The sequence below is a fragment of the Bombus fervidus genome, chromosome 1 (genome assembly GCF_041682495.2).
Source record: "Bombus fervidus isolate BK054 chromosome 1, iyBomFerv1, whole genome shotgun sequence".
NCBI lineage: Eukaryota > Metazoa > Arthropoda > Insecta > Hymenoptera > Apidae > Bombus > Bombus fervidus.
The window spans coordinates 22,002,154-22,024,147 of NC_091517.1; the positions used below are offsets into that span (position 1 = coordinate 22,002,154).

At 36.1% G+C, this 21,994-nt stretch overlaps 2 protein-coding genes and 1 long non-coding RNA gene across 11 annotated transcripts in view; 2 read left to right on the forward strand and 1 right to left on the reverse strand.

Moving 5' to 3' along the window:
- Positions 1–11,554, forward strand: part of Gro (TLE family member transcriptional corepressor groucho) — a 250,854-nt gene extending 239,300 nt beyond the window's left edge. For 6 of the 8 annotated variants that reach the window (XM_072010152.1, XM_072010134.1, XM_072010165.1 and 3 more), the window contains exons 11-16: positions 1,354–1,542; positions 2,566–2,784; positions 4,089–4,156; positions 5,068–5,343; positions 6,736–7,339; positions 8,102–11,554. In XM_072010152.1, coding sequence (XP_071866253.1) covers positions 1,354–1,542; positions 2,566–2,784; positions 4,089–4,156; positions 5,068–5,343; positions 6,736–7,339; positions 8,102–8,209 — 1,464 coding nt within the window. In that variant the 3' untranslated portion in view covers positions 8,210–11,554. The remainder of the gene's footprint in view (positions 1–1,353; positions 1,543–2,565; positions 2,785–4,088; positions 4,157–5,067; positions 5,344–6,735; positions 7,340–8,101) is intronic. The other 2 variants (XM_072010182.1, XM_072010190.1) reach the window with 2 other exon arrangements.
- Positions 11,555–12,435: 881 nt separating this feature from the next.
- Positions 12,436–19,574, reverse strand: Ints3 (integrator complex subunit 3). Of its 2 annotated transcripts, none has more exons than XM_072010121.1 (10): positions 19,274–19,574; positions 18,218–18,816; positions 17,575–18,136; positions 17,313–17,508; positions 16,733–16,871; positions 16,089–16,634; positions 15,922–16,015; positions 15,432–15,799; positions 14,776–15,352; positions 12,436–14,685 (listed from the first exon to the last, which is right to left on the reverse strand). In XM_072010121.1, exons 1-10 carry the CDS (start codon positions 19,346–19,348, stop codon positions 14,611–14,613), a joined length of 3,231 nt encoding a protein of 1,076 aa, XP_071866222.1. In that variant the 5' UTR covers positions 19,349–19,574; the 3' UTR covers positions 12,436–14,610. The 2 variants fall into 2 exon arrangements, with proteins under 2 accessions (XP_071866222.1, XP_071866214.1); XM_072010113.1 differs by having other exon boundaries at positions 16,733–16,898.
- Positions 19,575–19,744: 170 nt separating this feature from the next.
- Positions 19,745–21,877, forward strand: LOC139990788 (uncharacterized). The gene is made up of 2 exons (XR_011800650.1): positions 19,745–20,117; positions 20,197–21,877. It is a non-coding gene; the product is annotated as an uncharacterized lncRNA (long non-coding RNA).
- The last annotated feature ends 117 nt before the right edge of the window (positions 21,878–21,994 follow it).

The following is a 21,994-nucleotide window of genomic DNA, read 5'->3' on the forward strand; positions in this document are numbered from 1 at the left end:
TTGTCATAGAAGTCTGTACCGATGATTGAAAAGACGTGTCCAAGTGATTTTTCTAACGTTCGATTCTTTCGTTTCCTTGATATTGTATTATGTATAAAACGTGGTTGCCCTTTTCTCTTGTCTTCCTCGGTTTTACGTTTTGTCATCGTAGGCCATAGCTTCAATCAGAACAGAGAAGATATTTCTTTCGAGAAACTAGATGCAATAGAATTGTACTTAGAACTAAACGAAAGAATGAGATTACAACAAAATTACAGATGGTTGAAAACGAAAGAGAATGCGATACGAGAAAATTAGAGGAAGATCATTTTGTAAGTTGGTTTGAAACTTAGAAAGTTTCAAAATTGAAAGCTTGCTCTTCGTATTTATCGATATCCCGTACGAATCTATCAATATTAATTAATTTAATAATAGTGTTACGACCGTTCGCGGAGAGACGCGGTCGCGAGGAAAACGCGTCAGCGAGAGGCGTAAATTCTCGCTACGATTCGGCTAATCGACGCCGCGAAATAGTCGTTCCCCGTGTTTCGGTTAGGATAACAAGGGTGGTTAATTGAAATTAACACTGTGTTAACAGGTTAATATGATATATATATATTCAACAATGGATTACACAATATTATGAGCGTCACAAATATTTGACGATGAGTACAGCTTATGCGTTACAGAAAATATGACCCGATTTGACGATATGTCTCGATGCGATAGTTAGACTTTGCAAACGAATTGATTTGAAGGTAGAATCGTGGTAGACTTATTGACTGTTCGGACGACGAACATGAATTGTGTCGAGAGTGACGATGCTGTGTCAGAGGAGAGCTAGGAAAGGGTGTGTCTAACGCATGGGATCATCGGATTCGTTAATGACAGTTTTTTGGTCAGGAAAGTGAGGGTAATAGACATTGTTTCTATTGGCTATTGCGATTGTTGGTGGACTAGGAGGGGTCTTAGCCGCTCTCGATAGAAGGTTGGTGGTGGGAAGCATCGCACGTGTGAAAATAACTAATTTTAAGTGTTTTCCGGACACAAACCAGAGATCTTAGAAAATACTTTCGTAGAAAAGGTCCTTGAGATTCTTTAGAATACGCAATAAGGAGGTGCAGACATATGGTTGCCATATGCGATGCAAGGCCCCGTCCAGGTAGAGAGTCGGCCGACGTAACAAATAGAACACTGTCGATATTTGTAATGTTCGTGATATTCGACATTTGCATCTACTCCAAAACATGATTACTTACGTAAGATATTTCCAAGTATTTTAAATTAGTAGTCTACACCTAAGAACGTATGAAACTTGGATTTGATATTTTTTATAATAAGCTTCTTTTACTTCCCTGTTTGCTTTCACAAAAGGAGGCATCATCGCCGCACGCGAATGGTGACCATTCGGATCCACGTGAGAACGGCACTCTGGAGAAACTGGGCGCCCCAGGACACGTAGGACCTATTTCCGGTGCTGGATCCACGTCTGTAAAAGACAGGCCACCGTCGCGGAGTGGAAGTTCATCCGCCCGTAGCACACCGTCTCTGAAAAGTAAAGATGTAAGATCTCGCGGATAGCAGGCTTATTCGATGACTAATCGGTCCTGTTCTATTTTTCTCCCCGGAATTATTTCTACTTGCATTTCCTTCCTGGATCTTTGAGAAAGAAGGTGAAAAGATGATCGTTTCGTTTCGACATGCACGCCGAATTGCCTAAGGGTGAGCGTTTCAATGACTCCGTGGTTTTCGAAGGCAAAATTTCTACTTGTTACGCTAGAAATAAAGTCGAGTTGTTCGATGAACTAGGAAATTGTTTCATTTGCAATCGTAATGCTGATAATGCAAAATTAGAAGACGACGAGAAGTACAACGATATCGTAGACGATGTTGTTCTACATTCAGTTCCTTCGTTGTCACGAAATTCAAGTTTTACAGCGATCATTTTTATCGATGACAAACTCGATGTATTTAAAATGTTCCACGGACCATATTTAAACAACAGAATACACGATACTCTGGTCGATCGGCAATAAAATAACGAAACAAAGGGAACTATATAAAAATACGATTTACGTGCAGTCCCGATAAACACGTTCGATGAATAAACGAGTTTACACCGGGTATCTCCGTAACTCTGTATTTTAAAAGCTAAGAAACTTGCACGAACCTCTCTTCTATCGGAAACCAAAGTGTGCTAAGAAAATCCAAACAAGATAACCGCTTCCAGAGTTTCGAAAACAACGAAGACATTTTGGTGGTTCCCCTTGGCGTATAGCGCGCATGTACACGAGCATCGATAGCGTGTAGCTGGAATTCGTGGCGCGAAGTTACGACAAGTCAATTTGCGCGGACGATAGCAGAGGAAAGCAAAAGCTCTCTCGTTTCGAACCCCGCGCGTCCCTTTCTTCCTCGTGTCCGGTGGTACAAATCGGTGAACCGGAGGTGGCCGCTTACGCCGGTTTGCGACAAGGATCGATATGTCTCGTTGCTTTTGTGCGAAAGTCAAGCGTGAAATTTACAATTCCTTTCTACGATTGCGCCCGATAATAAACCGGTGTACCCCGTTGGAACGAACCTCTCCAGATCGACAAGCCGGGTACACCTGTGGCGGCGGCGAGGGGGTCGCGCAGCTGTACGCCAACTATGGGAGGAATCCCTGGTCCCTTGGCATCGCGGGTCTATCATCCGCCATCGTCACAGCAAACGCCACCGCAGGGCTATCAGGGTTTGCCGTCCCGCGGCAATGAGCCGCCACAATCGCCTTCGCCGTACAGCAACTTACCATACGCCAGGACCTCGATGGTACTTCACCCGCTCTAGCTGCTCGTCTTTTTTCTTTCTTTCTCTTTTTCTTCTTTTCTGTTTTCTTTTGTCTCGTAGTACTTTACAGCGGTACCCCGCCACCGATGCTATAGACTATGAGCGTTCTAAGGGAAAGATAAAAACTCCGAGTCGTCTTAAATATCTTTTTATGTGTAAATTTCAGTGAAATCTCATAGTTTACTTACGACGTGGTACAGAAACGTGGTAATATTCAGATCTGTGAAATTGGAAAATTCTCTAGAATCTCTCTCTTTCTTTCTTTCTTTCTTTCTTTCTCCCTCTCTCTCTCTCTCTCTCTCTCTCTCTCTTTCTCTTTACTTTATAAAATTATGTAAACTGAGCAAGTTGGAATTTGTTGAAAAGAGACAACGAGAATGTGTGTACCAACCGAAAATCGTTTAAAGAATGTCGTTTGACAGTGACTTTAGAGTTATTTTGATTAGTCGCAAAGAAATTAGGATCACCTATAGTTAAATCAATGAAACGATTGAAGGCTATTTAATTCCGTTTATTATTATTCTTATTATTAAAAGTTTTAAGGTGTCTCAATAGATAGGTCGTTGAAGCAATTTCCTTTTGTGCGAAGTATCAGTTGGGTAATGTTTCAGTTGATTGTAAAATAGGTAGCCTGTAATGGATATATAAGTGTAATAATAGATAGTAAGTTCTAAAATGATGTACTTTACTCGTTGTTTAATGATACGTATTTCTGGTGAATAAATTTGGTGAAAAGTACTACAAATTTAGTAGACATTTTGAAGATTAGAATCTTAAATTAGTATTTAAATTGGTAAACAATTTCTGCCAACAAGGTGTACAGGCAAATACCTTAATTATGCTTCTCAATGTCATTCGTGATGTTAAAGGATGTTTTTTATATAAAAGCACGAAGAAGCTAGCTGAAACATTAAAGACGACTTGCAAAAGTTCTAGAAACAAAATTCGTTTGTACATATATCGTCTTCCTTATATTATCAAGCGATTAGTATTCAAATGTTTTGAAAATTGGATCGCCAGAAACTAGAAATATTTAAAAAAAGCTTAATACGTAGAGCATCGTCGTTCCTAGTTTTCTTCTATACATATGTCTTTGTTGAAGCTTGCTACGAGTCTTGAAAATCTCTGTTGATGCAATCACATGTTACGTACTTCTAGAATGCAAATTACATTTCCTTGGTCCTTTTCTTCGTATTTATGCATTTGCTATTCAAATATCGTGATTCAAAGTATCGAAATTATTAATGAAAAAAAGTTTAACCGATATGGTTTGTTCTTTTCTATAGCTCGGCTTCGACGGTCACGTGAGGATACCATCGAGTAACGGGATAAGCAACATTCCGGGTGGCAAACCGTACGTAATTTTCATTAAAATTAATCCTTAGACAATAAATATGATAAACTTGATGCAAAAGTTATGAAATATTTGCAGCTTCTACTCAAAAGTTTGGAACACCCTTTACTTCTTGGACGAAACAAACGTTTTCGTACATTCTTTTGAGAAATAACGGTATTATAAGAATAACTTTCGCTTTGAATTACAATTAATTACGGTCTAAACACTACCAAAATAATAATAATACCGATAACATCTACTTAAACAAGTTATTAACGTATTCCAAACTTCTGAACAAGAGTGTAAATCACTTACATCGAAGTTACCACACCCGTCCTGATCTTAAAAATAAAGCTTAATCGGACAAGTCTGTTAACAAAATCTTCTAAACGTAATATCATTTAGTTTTCCTTGTGATATTATAATTATAATTATTATAATTAATAAATCCTATATAAACGTATTAGGTGACTTAAGGATACGTGTTTTTTGAGTAACGATCTGTCAAACGAGAACGTCAGCTTCTTCAGGACAAAACAAGAAAACCGCGAAATATTTCTCAAGCAACTAATGATTTAGCCGAGAAGTAAAGGATTGAAACACCTTCAGAAAGGAATATTTTGAAACGCAGTTATCGCTGCACCGGTAACTTCTATTCTTTCTACGCATCTACATATCGCGTACTTGACATTTCAAAGAAAATAAATACACGACGACGCGACCAAATTACACTTGTAGATCGTTCAACGCTTCTGGCCGTTTCTGAAAATGTCAACCCGCTACCGCCGCTCGCATAAGCTAGAAAGGTGCGGCGTGCGAAGCATTATCTTTTCGATGGCCGCCTTTCGCCGCGGCGCGAAGCTTTTAAGTAATCGAAGGCATTCCATTACGTAAAGACAAAGGCATTAATGTTTTGCATTCCACCACAGAGCGTACTCGTTCCATATGAACGGCGAGGGTCAGCTGCAGCCAGTGCCATTCCCCACAGACGCTCTGATAGGGCCGGGAATTCCACGTCACGCGCGTCAGATTAATACCTTGACTCATGGCGAGGTTGTGTGCGCCGTCACCATCTCGAATCCGACCAAGTACGTCTACACGGGCGGCAAAGGGTGCGTTAAAGTCTGGGACATCGGACACGGAGGCGGTGGCAGTATCAAACACGTATCGCAGTTGGACTGCCTACAACGCGACAATTATATTAGGTCAGTTCCACGGTCTCTATCCACGTTTGCACGGTGCGTCCGAATCTTTCGACACGCCGCTAACACCTATCCATGGATTATGGTAAATTTGTCGCATCAAATCGAGATACAACGTTTCGTTCAATTTTGCTTAACACTTTACCGACCGATAGCCGATTAATCGGCTTTGTCACCGACGCTTACAGACCGATAGCCTATTAATCGGTTTTTTTGTTACCGGCAATCTTTCTCATTATTTGAGCAGTAATTTGTTATTTAATACTGAGGTAGCTTGCTCAGTTGCGTCAGTTGCGTTGCTTTGTAAGCTCCCACAGTTTTATACCAATTTGAAAAACGTACCGTTCGCGATGAACAAAAAGAATGGTATTGGAGAGTCTGAACCGAAACAGAGCCGGCGTCAGGGAGAATTTGCACCTGAGACGCCGGTCGAGCGTGCGTATGCTGTTGAATCGCTAGCGGTCGGTAAAGCGTTAAACGATTGCACGATAGAGCTTTAGTCGAGCAAAGCCTTATTATTGGATTATATGGCGATTCGACTAGTAATTTTGACAAATAACGAGATTTCTTTGGTAATTTTAACGAACGTGGGCGAATAGAGGATGGTACTGCATGTTTGATGTTTAGGTAAGAAGTTTGTTAACGTAGTAGGAAAAAAGAGTCTTCTTTTCTTCGTTATTGGATATCGTTAGCGACTCGATCGGATAATCGATGATCGGTCATACGTATCAATTGTAACGAACGGGAAGGAACTTTAAATAGGAGGCTAGGAAGTTTCGTATTAGAAGACAGAATAGTGTTTCGTTATCGGTTGACGGTTTAGATAAATATCGTTTTTAATAAACGAAGAAGAATAGAGAATATAACATTTGAATGAAGTTCGAATAGAAGTGGAAGAATATTAATGGATTCGCATTAAAAAGAAACGGACTGGCTCGTTTTATTACGAGGTAATTGATGAATCGGCCAACTATCAATCTTAACGAATCACGAACAATAGGAAATACGAAAATTTTATATTTAAACGGAAGTAGAGGTTTGCTTTTACATTAGGAAAGAAGGAATGTCTTGTTTTAATTTGCGAATGGTTAAACCTATTATACTTACGGGATGAAATCGACGCTTCCTAACTTTTTGTGTAACAGAAAAAATAGAAGATAAACTATTGTAGTTGGAATGATTTGTTCGGTCGGAATCCTCCCTTAACGAAAGCTTAGCGAAAGGAGTCAAAGGTTATATATCTAAAAAATTGTTTTTCGCTCTTTCAACTCGTTGTTACGTTACTCTGTGATCCTGTTTATATGTGTTTCTTTTTTTTTTTTTTCTTTTACATCCTCGTTTTACATCCTTGTTATTCGATGCAATATACATTATTTTTATTATTTCTGAAAACAGATCGGTAAAGTTACTGCCGGACTGCAGAACCCTAATAGTTGGAGGGGAGGCGAGTCAGCTGATCATCTGGGACTTGGCTAGTCCTACACCGCGAATCAAAACGGAACTGACGTCAGCGGCACCGGCCTGTTACGCGTTGGCGATCTCGCCAGACTCGAAGGTCTGCTTCAGCTGCTGCAGCGATGGCAACATCGCCGTGTGGGATCTACAGAACGAGACGTTGATTCGACAGTTCCAAGGCCACACGGACGGTGCCTCCTGCATCGATATCTCGGCGGACGGTTCGAAGCTGTGGACAGGAGGGTTGGATAACACGGTGCGTTCGTGGGACCTAAGGGAGGGTAGACAGTTGAAGCAACACGACTTTACCTCGCAAATATTCTCATTGGGCTATTGCCCAACCGGAGAATGGCTCGCCGTGGGTATGGAAAATTCGAACGTGGAGGTGCTTCACGCTACCAAGTCCGATAAGTATCAACTGCACCTACACGAGTCGTGCGTGTTATCGTTACGCTTCGCCTCTTGCGGCAAATGGTTCGTCTCCACCGGCAAGGATAATTTGTTGAACGCATGGCGCACACCGTACGGAGCTTCGATATTTCAGGTGTGTATCCCCACATTCTCGTTCGTGTTATCGAGATAAGTTGTTTCTTTCGTTTTTCACTTCATCTTGTTAGCTAGGTTAAAGACAATGAAATATAATAAGTGGAAACGACTTGAAGCGACGTATAACTCGAGACAACTAGCTGAATATAAATAAAGAGGGATCTTAGTCACCATTTAATTTTGAACGAGGCAAACAGCTATCTAGAAGCGGTTAGGACGTTTCGTTACATTTATTTGAAAAACTCTGATAAATTTTACTCGGCTCGAGTAACGAAATATCAGCAAGTATCCGACTACTTACCTACAGTGATAGAAAGTATTTTTGTACGCTATTGCATCGTTTCAGGTATTTTAATTTTCGTATCGTTTAATATCACATACTTTCGTACGACTACGAAGATTTGACACTATGAAAATGAAAGGCGTAGAACCTGATAAACATTGAAAAATAGGAGTACGTGCAGATACTTTTTGCCACTGTATATGTATATACAGTGTAAGGCGATATGCACAAAATACGCAAGTCGTTCCCAAATTCTTTTCTCGCTACGAGTTTTGGTGAATCAGATGTCAGTCATATTTTTCATAATTCGAGAAAAGAACTTCGCGTCCACTAAGAGTTCGTTGCATGCTCGTAAGAGACGAACTATTCTCTGCGTGTATCGTTGGACGTAATTAACGCGTCATGTTGCGTGGAAACAACACAAAAAAGCAGATCTCCGAACAACCACATGGGAATCCATATCAATTCTTTTTACAGTCGAAGGAGTCTTCCTCGGTGTTGAGCTGCGACATCTCTGCCGACGACAAATATATCGTGACTGGATCCGGTGACAAAAAGGCCACTGTATACGAAGTGATTTACTAGACGTGCACGGTAAAGACGTTTCACGCTTTCCTCCCTTGGTCGAAACCTGAACTCTATAACACGCTCTCCCTTTTCGCGGGGGAGATCCTACAAGTGAGACTTTTTAGCAGCCTTAGGAACATAGACTGTTACTATATTGTGTATATATACATAACAAGTCTGTATTAACGATAGAAACCGCGTTCGAAAGAAACAAAGAATAGACGAAAGAGCAGAAGAAAGAGAAAGAGAGAGAGAGAAATAGTGATAAAAAAAGTAAACAAAAAAAAAAGAAACGAAGGAGAAGGACTAATGCTAATTATGACGACGGTCAAGAAACCAATGTGTGTGCCAGAGAAAAAGCTGTACATGTATATTTAGGAGTTGCGTGTGCGTGACCCAACTGTACGTACGACCGTGTGATTTAAACGTAGAGAGAACTTTCTTTGTCGCGTGTATACAACGAGAACGTGTTAATGGGACGTTACCAAGCGATTTTGCATGCGCGTTAAGTGACCAGGAGAGCCTTGCAAATGGTGATGCTAGATACGGTTTCGTATTAAGTACCTAATTATAGAATCAACATGCCCAAGATGACATCATACTACAGATAAAACACGTGACGAACGAACAGTCGGAGCCTGTCTAACAAAAAATTATACTTGTTCTCGCCTATTGTAATTTTCTTCAAAACTTTTACAACTTTTGCAATCGCTGTCCCTTAACGTGTCTACGACCACGATAACGAGTCGGCGAATACTATTGCTGTATAAGTAGATGTACGCGTGGAATCGTTTCGAGAAAATCGCTGGTCGTAGTTACATACCTTGGATAATGCGTTTTGCTATAGACTACAAACAAAGTATATAATTTTTTAATATTATTAATATTAATTATTAATATTAATATTAATTATTGATATTAATATTAATATTATTAATATTAATACGATTAATACTTTATGCTGTCGTGAACAAGAAAAAAGAAGGAAAAAGAAGGCAGGTGAAAGATAAATATACATCGAATTTATTTATTTCGTATAAAATTGTTCGTTTCGTTGGAACACTATAGTCACGAGAGGATTCGGTCGTTCAAATACTCGTGCATCATCCAAACTATCAAAGCAACGACTGGAAATATCACGAGTTTTTCCTTAAAAAAAAGAAAGGAAAGTAAACACGAGACTTGTACCATGGGAGCAGTGTTGTGTATTCTCTATATCCCGATCAACCACGATCAGATCATTAATTAATTTTAAATATATCGATAAAAAACGATTGTCTTTTCTGTTCAAGAAAGCTTGCGTTAATAATTATTCGAATCTTTTTCAGCGAATACTTTTACATCCATGGGTAAGTAATTGCTTAATACTTTACAACCTGATCAAAATCAACGAGTTTATGCACATTATTGCACATTAAGCTCGAATGATTTGTAAGCATGAAGAACCAGCTAGAAAATGGTTGATTCGATTATACAAATCAGAAAGGAAACATAGAAATGCCATGGAATATCAACTTTAATTTTGCTAGCGTAAATGTTTTAATAGACAGTATTTTATTCGTTGTTAAGTCATCAAATGCAAATAATTATTTTCTAATTAAAAATCGCATTTTTTTATTAGATTTTTTAATGTAATAATAATGGCATTATTCTTTAATCGTTTAATTAAAAATAATAATTTTCTTAATAAAGTAAGTACGCAGAATTAATCTGTTATAAACAATGTTTGGACGTTTTGATTTATGCGCATCTACGCTGCGCAGCACGTGACCAAACACGTTATAAGTGCGTTAAAACATGTCCTGTCACGTCTCTTGTGCCAACAAATCATTCGATCGTATCATAAATTATTTTACTGTACGTCTATCGCATTTCAAAATATGCAACCAAAGTTAAACTTTTATTGTACACACTTGAAATATATTTAATCCTTGAAAATTGTATTAACTATACAAGTAGCAACAACAAGATGCACGATGTTACTACAGTGTTATTGGCACAACGTTAATATATTCTTAGTGTTTCTCAAAATTTGTTCTCGGTTCTATTCTGTGTTAACTGTATTTGTTTTAAATCGTTTTGAACTACTTGAAAAAGACGTCGCTATAGAGAAATTTTGCATTGTATGAACCAACTGTTTAATCAACTGTGAAGAGAATGATGCATTAGCTCCCTATTAAGAATATAGCGTTTGTTACAGTCATCTCTGTTATTGATAAGCATACTAACGCGTGATCAATCAAATCACCACGTGATTGTGCGCGTATGTGCATATGAATAATAAACGGAACCTTGTACAAAATCCCTCTATATTCCGATCGACGATTTTAATTCATTACTAACTGATTGAGTTATGCGACAGCTCAACATTTAAGTATACATACATCTCTGTAAAGTACAATCATATGCACAAACGAGGCGAAACTATTTCTGTATTTGGACTAAATATTAGTTCCGTAGACCAAACTTAAATTAAATCGATCAATTTTTAGCGATGAATAGTGGGCAACAGGTGTCATCTGCCCTAATTGATGGATCTTGTAAAAATTAGCATGCAATAAGATAAACGTAATCGAAACATTTAAGTCGTCCCTGTAAAAGTTATAACATAAAAGAATACAGGATTATAAAAAATATAAGTATAAATATGACAAAAAGTATTTTGAAAGTAATCGTTCTTGGAAAAGATCTGCACATAACCTTAATGGAATGAAGTAGTTATGGGGTTACTTTTTATATGAACGATTTAACTGAGTCGATTACGTGCCGATAAAGAATCTCTTGCCTAAATGTTTAATTAGCGATAAAAAAAAAAGGTAACAGGTAAAGAGATGTACAGATAAATCCTATGCGACCATGACCATTATGCAATATGCACGAATACCGCTTGAAAATGCCGCCTAACGAAAATTGTTAATCTTATTTCATTTTCTTTTTGTTCAAATTTTTCGAGTAAATACAATTAAGATTATCGATAGCAGGACAGATGTGTATTATGAATTAATTGAAACGAATCTATCGATCAATAGAAAGATCCGTTATTTTTCAGCTATACGCTGATAATGTTAGGTTGACGTTTAAAAATGCGCTTTCTATACGCTTTTTCCATGCAACAATGTTTTCGTTGGAGGATATGTACGTGTGCACGTGTGTACGTAAAAGATAGTAAGTAATTATGTCATTTCTATCTTACCTGCGATATAACGGTGAATGATGATTTTGTAATCACGGTACACGCAATACACATACACACATGTGAAAGGAAAGAAACATTCGAATGAGAAGTGTACACAATCCAAATGGATGTATATGTACATGTATAGCGGAAAGTACGTATCAAGTAAAAATGACGCATCTTAAAAAGTGTTTTTTGGAAAAAATGAAGATCTATTCCATTTTTCCTTTTTAGCTGTAGTAATACGAAAATTGAATACGTATTATACTTTTATTTGTTATTTCGCATCAAGACAATTGCTCCTTCCTCTTTCAGTATGACAACAGAATAAAAATACTAACCCATGAAATAAATTCGTTTTCATCACATAGTGAATAATTCTATGGCTCTTCGATGTGTCAATGAAGTAAATTTGTGTTACGCCACGTGCCAAATTGCATAAAATAATGCGTGATTAGTAAATGGCAAATAATAGAAGAAACGTATTTCATCGAATTATAGGTGTTTCCACTAAATACTGTTTGTGATACCATTGCATTTTAGCCGTATTAATTCAGTATTAGCCTTAACAAGTTGGTACGAGCGGTTCTCTCTCTTTAATTTAGTAGTTACGCAGAGGATAGTAACATAAATGGTGTTTTACTATTAGTCGTGCAATTTTAATCAAATGCACTTGATGCACGATTTATCGATACTATGTAGTGTGATGTAGCAGGTTTTAATCCTACAGGAAGAGGGAAAGAGAGAGAGAGAGACAGACAGACAGACAGAATATCTTATTATCTTTCTTTAATTTGTCGCTATTTTGGTAAAAAATTGTACATATATTACAAACAAGTTTAAAATTTTTTAACATTCATTTGTTTGTTACATAATTTGCGCATAATTACGTTGTTTTGTGGTTATCTCATATTGTTCGCATTATGTATACAGGTATCTATAAAAAAGAACAGTACTAATGACAAATACAATCTTGAAAACCGATTATTCGTTCGCCGCTGAAAAAGAATTAAAATAGAGAGGAAGGGAAAATCCAGAGAAAGAGGAAACAAACGATAGGAATCACAGGTTTACTTCCGGTAATTTTTCGATGTATTTACATTTACGTGTATCTATGTATACAAGATCGTTAAAAACATTAAATGTTTATGCTCGCATTACGATAATATATTCATGTATTTACATGTGTATCCATGTGTACAAGGTCGTTAAAAAACATTAAATGTTTATAGGTTTATTTTTCGTATTGCCCCGCGATTTCTTTTCTTTTTTTTTTTTTTTTTTTTGTTTTTTTCTTTTACTTATCTGTGTCTCTGTGTTTGTCTCTCTTTCTCTCCCTCTCTCACGCACACACGCACTAACTCATTCATATTTCTCATATATTCTATCTTTTACATTCAATCGTCGTCGTTTTTAAATATTTTCTCACATAACGTCGCAGTTTATGTACAAGTAGAAAAGACCTAATAACAATATCAACTATCACACCTTACACACCATTATAAATGGTTGATACGTACATTACGCGCGTATTAAATAAAGAGACATTCGTACTGGCATAGAATGCTTGTTTTTCATCTTGTTCGCCATATGAATGTTCATGGGTCGATTTCCATAGTATCAGAAAGACAAATTCTCTTTATGGAAAAAAATTTTTTATCGGATTCTTGAAAAAATTTATCGCGCACATACATGCATACATACACATACATATTCCGTTTTCTCTGGTATGTACAACTAGAAAATACATAACACAGCTACTTATATGTGTACAAGTAACCGATTTTACAGGAAATGTACAGAAGGTGAACGGTGATATTTCACGCTTACGTTCCTTTTCGGACTTAAGTGTACATGACGCCTGGTTCTATACTCGTTGGAAGGTGTCTTTCCAATATATTACTGAATTGATTATACTTTAGATAGAATAATAAATTCAATCTACAAAAGTACTAGAGAAACTGTGATCATTACAAAATTATAAACAAATTTATAAGAGTTGAAACATACACGTAGAAATTAATAGAAACCTGTAGTAAATACTACTAGCTCGTGAATGTAAAAATATCATAAATATTACGATCAAAAAAAAGAAGTTGTACGTTCTGTTCTCACTTTTCTATCAACGTGAAATTTGTGCATTTGCATTAAAATACTTAGTAGCAACGAAAACAGATTCATTGCTTTAGACAAAAATCAATTAGCAAAAATCGACAACCTTCCACCGTGCAAAATATAAAAATTCTTACGTCTTGAGAATGATTTACATCTTGAGGTTGCTTTTACTAAGCGCAGACGTAAAATACATTTGGTCGTAAAACTGTACGCTTCATGCTGGAGTGAGACATTCTCAATATATCCTTCTCCTGCAGAAGGTCCTTAATCCTAATAAAAACCTATTAATGATTCTTACAAATTGCGTTCACAGTTTATGGCAACAAAAAGTAACCATGTTTTTTTTTTGTTAGCTATTGTGTGAGACGCGAGTCTTACTATAGTTATCATCGCATAATGAAAGAGAAAAGAAATAAATTTGGACAATAGGGTCAATAATTATACTAATCGCAAAATCAGTAAACAAATTATTGGTAAGCACTAACGTGCTGCATTCTTTGATATCGATCACAAAATTATATGAAGGTAACGGGTTTTCATTTTTCTTAGAAATCGTGACCACTTAAGGTAATACCTTAAATGTCGTTTTATCTCTTACAATATTGCCAGATTCAATTTTCAACTCTTAAATTCATATTTTTTGTATGTTTAAGAGTGTATCAAAATAATTTAATTTATGACTAGTTTTGCCTCTCGGTAACCTTATCTGACAGACCATGATAAATTCCTTTGTCTCTGAAGAAAATACCCAGAGTATCGATCTGCCATGGCAAGTTAATCTGTCATACATATTTACCTAGAAAAGCTATAACCAGTATTTATAAATTTATCTTCTTCTCGTTAGATATCACATACATTCTAAATATCTTTCGATAGATCGCGTTTGACACAAGTAATGAAATTCATGAAAATGCAGAATCTGGCAATGTTGTTAGCATATAGTGTTTGCAAAGTATGTGCAAGATCCTTGTAATCAGTATGTTTCGCTTTCACTTCCCCCATACTATATATACAAGTCGCGCTAGATAAATCTATTACGTATACTATATTATCTTACTATTCTTAAGGCTAATTTAGCTTGCTGCGCACACGTGACGTGGTCCATGTGACATCTGAAGACACTGGGTGGTCAGTCGCTATCGGAGCCCACTGGATTAATTTTTTTTCTCTTCTTTGCTTGTTTTACATTCACAATTGATTCTTCCTACAGCAACACGATTAAATTCAATTAAAAGAAATACAAACATCTAGATAGTATCAAAAATAGCTAACTGTAGATTATTTTTAAATTTACCTCACTACTAGATGTACTGTCCAAATGATACCGAGGAAGCGGCCTTTTTGAGCTAGACCTTTCCCTCGTATTAGCACCAGTTTTTCTATGACCTCCTTTATTACCAGCTCCACCGCCACCTCCAGCCGACGCTGCTGCATGTTTTCGTGCTGAGCTTGGTGGTGGAGGCGGAGGAGGTTCATTTTCTTCATTAACTTCCGCAAGTGCAAATAAATCTCCATAACTTTTTCTTAAAGAATCACTACTAGCTGCTTGTGCCTGTTGTAGAGCTCTTTGCATTCCTTCAGAATGATAAAGCTGCAATTCAGCGGATGACATACAATGCTGTCGTAATTGATCCAAATGACCAAGAACTTGTTCGCCAGAGGGTGTACCAGATTGTTGATTATGTTTAGGGCCAGATCGTTTCCGTTTATTTGGACTGGTAGCAGGGTAACGAGTACTCAAAAGATTCGCAAGTAACTCACTAAGTTTTTCTTCGTAATCGCGACACCAGTAACGTAGAGCTGCTACAACAAACATGTCCCCATCCACGTTTTGTCGTGCGAGCAATTGTCGCAGAAGTTCTAAAGTTGGTCTATTTAATTATTAATGTTATTAATATTGAATTAAATTTTATCTTATTCATTTAGTTTCCTAGTAAATGATTTACTTACTTTTCTTGTTTAAGCATAAACAATATCGATGTTAATGCTTCTGCGTGATCTCGAAATTGCAATTTGGGTAAAACAGGTAGTACATAATCAATTGGAAAATCATGGGCAAAAATAAGCTGCCAAAAACAATATTGCTCAAAAGTTTCCCAATTTAAGCTTGCTGTCAAAAGTGACGTAAACGATTCCTTTTTTAACATCTTTAAATGTCCTTGCATTATTTGACAAACCAATTCTTGTAATTGGCATGCATCGACGGTCGAGACAACCAAATGCAATAATTGAACATTTCCAAGAGCCACATTTTGAAAACCCATGTATACATCAGGCACAAGGTAACATAGCATAAATATGTTATCTTCATGGCAGAGCTATAAAAAAAATGATACATTATATACGACTAATAAAAGGATATGTAAAGCAAATTAAAACAAATTACAATTTTTACAATTGTTTGTGATATTACAATTTTTAACTTTTAAAACTTACATACCTTCAAATCTGACACTAAACACGCATCTAATTTTTTTTCTCGATTTACACAAAAATCTTTATATACAGATGCTTTAACGTCATTTAACATATTACTGCAATAAAAAAATAATATAATAAAAAGCATATTTTCATTTACTTATGTGTAATTTGCATTCCACTACGAACCTTGGTTCGCCTTCCCGTTTTTCTTCCTCTCTGCCCCAGACTTTCAAAAAATAAAGTAACAGGTAACCTATTCTCGATTGAACGTTTTGTATTTCTGCAAGTACCCGAGCTAGCAGCTTCCGCCTATTGTCCTCTTCTTTACACAACTGAAACTGATTTCGAAACATAACAAATAATGGCGTACTTATACTATCAGTCAAGGCTTCTTCATTCAAATTATCTGATGGAAATATTTGAGATGTAATTTGTGAAGATAAGATCGTTGATATGCAAGAAGCCAATGCTGGTATCGTTTCTGCATCTATTTCATCCTCTACAACCATTTGTACTATCCTTTCCATCGTTTGACATCTCACTTCATTGTCTGTTTCACTGTGCAAACTTTCTACAGCAGTCCTTAACTCTTCTGGTTCTAAAATTAAATTTAGCTGAGATGTAATATCTTCTTTCTTCACGATACAATTTGCATTTTTTTGTTCGTTTTTCAACTTCACATTTGCTAATGGAACATCTTCTTCATCTTCTTCCTCTACTTTAGTCACTATCCTATAATGTTAAATATCCTTTAGTGATATAACTATATTTTTAAGCTGAAACATTTAAAGTACTATGTGATAGAAATAGAAATATAAAACAGAATTAACCTTAATGACACCTCGTCTTCTTCATCACTAAAAGCTGGTTCTGAGTCTTGAGTTAGATGATTATTTTCAATTGGTATATTCGCTGCATTTTCCAGTGTAGCCCCTGGTGTAAGATCCTTATTAAATTCCTCCGTTTTACCTGAATATACAGGAACCTTATTTCCTGCTCAAAAACATCATGCAAAAACCAAAGTTAGTAAGCAATGAATGTGCTATAGGCTTAAGGGAAAGGTGAATAATAAAATTTATTAAAAGAAAAGACCAAAAAATGACCTAAACGATGTTTAAAAGAGAAAGATTTGTTAAAACCATGATACGTAAACCCAAAATTAATATACATAAATATTTTTCTGTGCTTATATCAATTTGATATGTACATTTGAATATCATAAATATTTATACTATATATATTTTCAAAACTAAATATGTACATTATATAAAGAATAGCGTGATTTTAATATGTGATGAATACATACAAATAAATAGATACATGTTTATACATGTGCAATAGTAAGCTTTTCCAGTGCTCTTTTGAATGGTTTATAGAAAATAAATATGCAATATTGGTTAATAATTTTACCAGGATCTGCATTAGGTGGTAAACAGAATTCTTTGAATGTTTCTCTTATCTTGCTTCTTAATTCACGATCTAACTTGGGACTATCAAACAATGGGTAAAGACTCGGCAAAACCCGTTTCTCCAAAATTTGTCGCAACGACAAAAATATTCCATTTCTCACTTTCTCTGTTAAAGGTGGATAGAAATTTGGTATTATCTGTAAACAAAAATTACGTAAATTTTAAAACCGTAATGAAGTGTTGAGATTTACATTACCACTTACTCTGCATAAAAAGTCTAACAATGTGGCAGTGACCGGTGGATGCGATCTCATGGAATTGTGCATAACAAGGATTGCAGGTTCAATGTTCATTATGTTATCCTTTTCAGGTTCAAAAAACAACCAATCATAAAATAAAGCAAGTTTAGCATTACTTGCAGCAACAGTTGAAGTACAAGTTGTAAATAACCATCCTATTACTGCCCATCGTGGTATAATATCTGAACATAGTAACTCATTTGTTGGATGAATAACACCAACAATGAATCGTATAAGGTCACATCTCAAAGATTGTGATTCTGGTGTAGCCAGGTACTGCCTTTGAAACCAATCTTGGTATCGTTTATGATTACCAAAACGGACTTGACTGGTTAAAAATACTAATTTCCTTTCCATATCTGGTGTAAGTCTAGATTGAAGAAACCTTCTAGAAGTCCTAGTTTGTAAAAGTTGAAGGACACCACTGAAATTTGGACAAAGAGACTTTGGATTGTGAAGTATGTCTTTCCAGAGTGCCTCAAATTCAGGTATCCGTGCCACATTTTGTAATAGACGTACTAAATCCCTACAAACATTAATTATCATTTTATTTATTACAGTCTGGCTTACATTATAAATATAGACAAAAATATTTCATTTTATTCACCTTCCAATAACCAAACAATCAACCATACGTTCTCTTATTAAAGATACAGTAAATGTAACTTCTTTTTGACGTAAACCAGATAAATGTGGTGCATTATGATCTTCTATTAATCGTAAATAGGTATAAACAATGGATGCTACTAGAAAAGGGAATTTATCCAGCCAAGGTCGATTTTCTTGAAAAATATCTAAAAGTGCATCAACTAAAAACAAATTCCGCGGCGAAATATCACCACCAGCTGCATGCCTTAATAAACTTAAACAAAGGTTATCCACACTAGCGACACTGGTTCTTATCATCTCCCTTAACAGCCATAATAACTGACTTCTAGTCACATCGTTCAATCGTAGGTATCTTTCAAGTACTAATTGATTAAGATGTACTAACACAATTGCAAGACCATCTCGTGTAATTAATGTCAAGTCTCTGTAACTTTTTGGAGCATTTTGAGGATCTGTCAAAATGACTACCAACAATCCTAATGAAACTTCTTCGTGTGTCTTATCCTTACATACAGCATTATTTAATGTATCATGGGCTTCTTTTTCAGATAGCCCCGCAGTCAGGTTTTGGAGCACTGTATAACATCTCTCGAATTTCTGAAAACAGAAAACAAGTTTTTAATATCTTGTGACAACAAAATATTTTAAAAATATAGCATAAGGAAATGTAAAAAGATATAAAAAGTGTAACATATTTAAAGTTCCGTACTAACAGACTATAAAATTAAATAAAGTTATTAATATTGAGGAAACATTAAAAGTAATTTAGTTCCAGTATTAAATTGGCAAATTTGATAATATGTATCATTCATTATATCTTTTATTGGATTTTAGCGATTAATATTCAATTAAATTATTCATTAATATTCAATTTTCCATCAATAATCAAGAAAAATGAACATTAGAATTATGCAAATGATTCAAATATTGCCGCTAAGACGCGTGGTACGACGTGTGGCGCCGCGCGGTCAGCTACGTGCGCGACCGTCGCAACAATGGCGGAACCCCTAGTACCCGATACGTATCCAGTGACTATTTAAAATATTTATGTTACCTCTTCCAAGTCGTCCTTATTCTCTATGCAACTTGTGCTGAGTAGGCGGGACGCGAGAGTTTTCGTCTGTTCCATAGCTGCTGACTGACCCACGGCCGTCCCGTGAACGTTATTCTAGGCCCTGTCGAGCCCTCAGCCCTCAGCCCTGTGCCCCTGGCCGCTTGTGCTTGCCTCCGTGCATCGTGATCGTCTCACTGCCTGTTCGCTCTCTATCTTTCTCTCTCTCTCTCTCTCTCTCTTCCACCTTCCCCACTCTTCGTCTCTCGCGCGGTCTCTTCACTCTGTTTATTCCTTACCACGGACCTCCCCGACTCCCTGAACTGTCTCGATGCGATTGCGCATTGATACATGCGCCTCGTCGCTTCTCGGCCTCGCTTCGTGACGTGATCGCCCACTACTAACACCAATCACTTGTTTGACCAATCGCAATCTACCAATCCGTATACACTGATGGATATTGGTGGGAATACCGTAGAAAAGTAGTGCGGCTAACAGGAACGTATTTATTAAAGGCGCGTATCCAGAGGACGGTCACCTCAAAGTGTCTCTGAACCTTCGAAGCAGTGTACTCACTATGCCAAACTTCGTGCAAAAGGGTTTAGTCTTCCCGCGTTTAAACGGTTCGTTTCAGGTGTCACACGATCGTGTATTGATTATTTTTTTCTTGTACGGACTATAGAACTGTATGTACGCATATATTCATACAATTGTATTGCAAATACTTCATTACGCAAAGACACACTAATGTTTATTGTTATTGAAACAGATGTAACGTACAATGCATTAGTATGCACATATCACTTTGCGTTACAATAGTATTACAATCGAGTGAAAAATAACAAAGGTTCTTTGCAACTTGAATTGTTAAGTTACGAAATACAAATATTAATGTATTCTAGTAAACCGCTGCATGCATTTGAAAGTTTCAGGTCAACAATAAGACTTACAATAGAAGATACACGTACATACTCGTATACGCAACTATTACAGTATCTAACTCTAAAGACTAAGTAAAATAGAATAACACGTCGTTAAAATAAAATCAATAATAAATTTGTAGGAAGTGAGAATGGTACTACGAGGTCATCGGCATCTTGACTTCAAATTACGTAGAACTTTATAAAAATAACTCAATGATTGTTATAAAATTGTTTACTAATAAAAATTAAATTTTGTAAATAAATGTATATAACTTTCTTTAAAAATTCATATATTTTAAAAAATTGAGAGACATATATTTAAACAACATAGTTCATAGGAAGAATTACGCCAAAAATTATGAAAATTGTTTACATTGGTGACGCTTAAGTCTACTATTTTCTTTATCGTAGATACATCCCTGCGGTTTATGCCTGCGCATGCGCGTATCTGTACGCACGAAGAGGTACTCGACTAATCGCATCGGGTGCCCCGGCCACGCTTCCCGCTCTTCGTTTCCTCGTGTTATTTAGTGAACGTCTTTACGTTCTTTTCCGAATTCCTGTCATTTTGTGGTTACCCAAACGTCACGCGATACCTTTGAATTTTGCGCATTAGTTATAATCGTATATATTAAAGACATCCTCTGGGTATATAGAATTTCTACGCATCAATACGTTCGTGCAACGTCAACCTAACCCCCAATAAGTGCAGGAGCCACGGACCTGACATTCCATTACGATGTATAAGGCTTTCCTCCAGGTATCCGTGGTGCTATAACCCCATTTTCCTTTCTCTTTCTTGTTCTGATACACATGTGCGTATGCATACTCATTTTCGTTTCCTATTACGATTACTTTTTCGTTATTTGGTTATAATTCGACTCGAGGTCATCTCTAGCTTGTTAAGTTTGTACGGATGTAGAAACTCTGTTGCTTCGAGTTCATAGATATTAATAAATAAAATTAAAAGAGTTATTGTATTCGATTCTTATCGTTTTAATTTAGTATTTGAACAACATATGTTGATTCGTTACGTTGGATCGTAATAAAAGTTAATTAGGAATGTAGATATTAATGTATGAGATTTTTAAGCAACTTTCTATTCGACGTTGAAATGATTGTTACGACGAACATTTTATTAAAGAAAAACGGTTTTATTCAAATTGCGTACTATTATATCTTGGTTTAATTTTTAATTTATTCAACTATGATTCAACTATGTATATTACTTTCATATCTTGTATTTTACTAACATTTTTTATTGTAATACAAAATAAACAGCGAAATAAAAAAGTGTATATTATCAATCTTTTTACAAACTGATAAAAAAATGCTTGGTTTTATATGTTATTAATCAAACACTCAGATGTATACCCTTCGAAGGTTCCAAGAGGAATAGCCCTGCTGAACATTTTACGATTGTACAATGCTTGCTTACTTACTTGTAAACGTCAATGAACGCATGCGCATAAGAGAGTACCGTGAATAGTCTGTCATCAGGTTCGTATATAAGATGGAGACACAAAAAAGGGAAACATACCCAAAATATAGTAAAAATAATTTATCTCAATTTCATTAGTAAAATTTATGACTTGTTCAAGTAATTATATCGTTTCACACGTCATAAGAAGTTAAAAATAGATTAAACGTTTTAAGAAATAAAAGAACGTTATTCTATAACAAAGTTATTGATTTTTTAATATTCTATAAAAACCTACTGCTTGATATATTAATATTATTTTTTCAATGAAAATTTACAGATTATGTAGGCATTATAAACTTTGATGTATCTCATTAACTT

Bases quoted from the DNA above. Each gene is read 5' to 3' on its own strand.
- Ints3 (XM_072010113.1), bottom strand. From the start codon at position 19,348: ATGGAACAGACGAAAACTCTCGCGTCCCGCCTACTCAGCACAAGTTGC. The intron at 18,817-19,273 runs GTAACATAAATA...TTCTGTTTTCAG, and splicing joins ATAAGGACGACTTGGAAGAG to AAATTCGAGAGATGTTATAC. The intron at 16,635-16,732 runs GTTAATTCTGTT...TTAACATTATAG, and splicing joins GAAGACGAGGTGTCATTAAG to GATAGTGACTAAAGTAGAGG.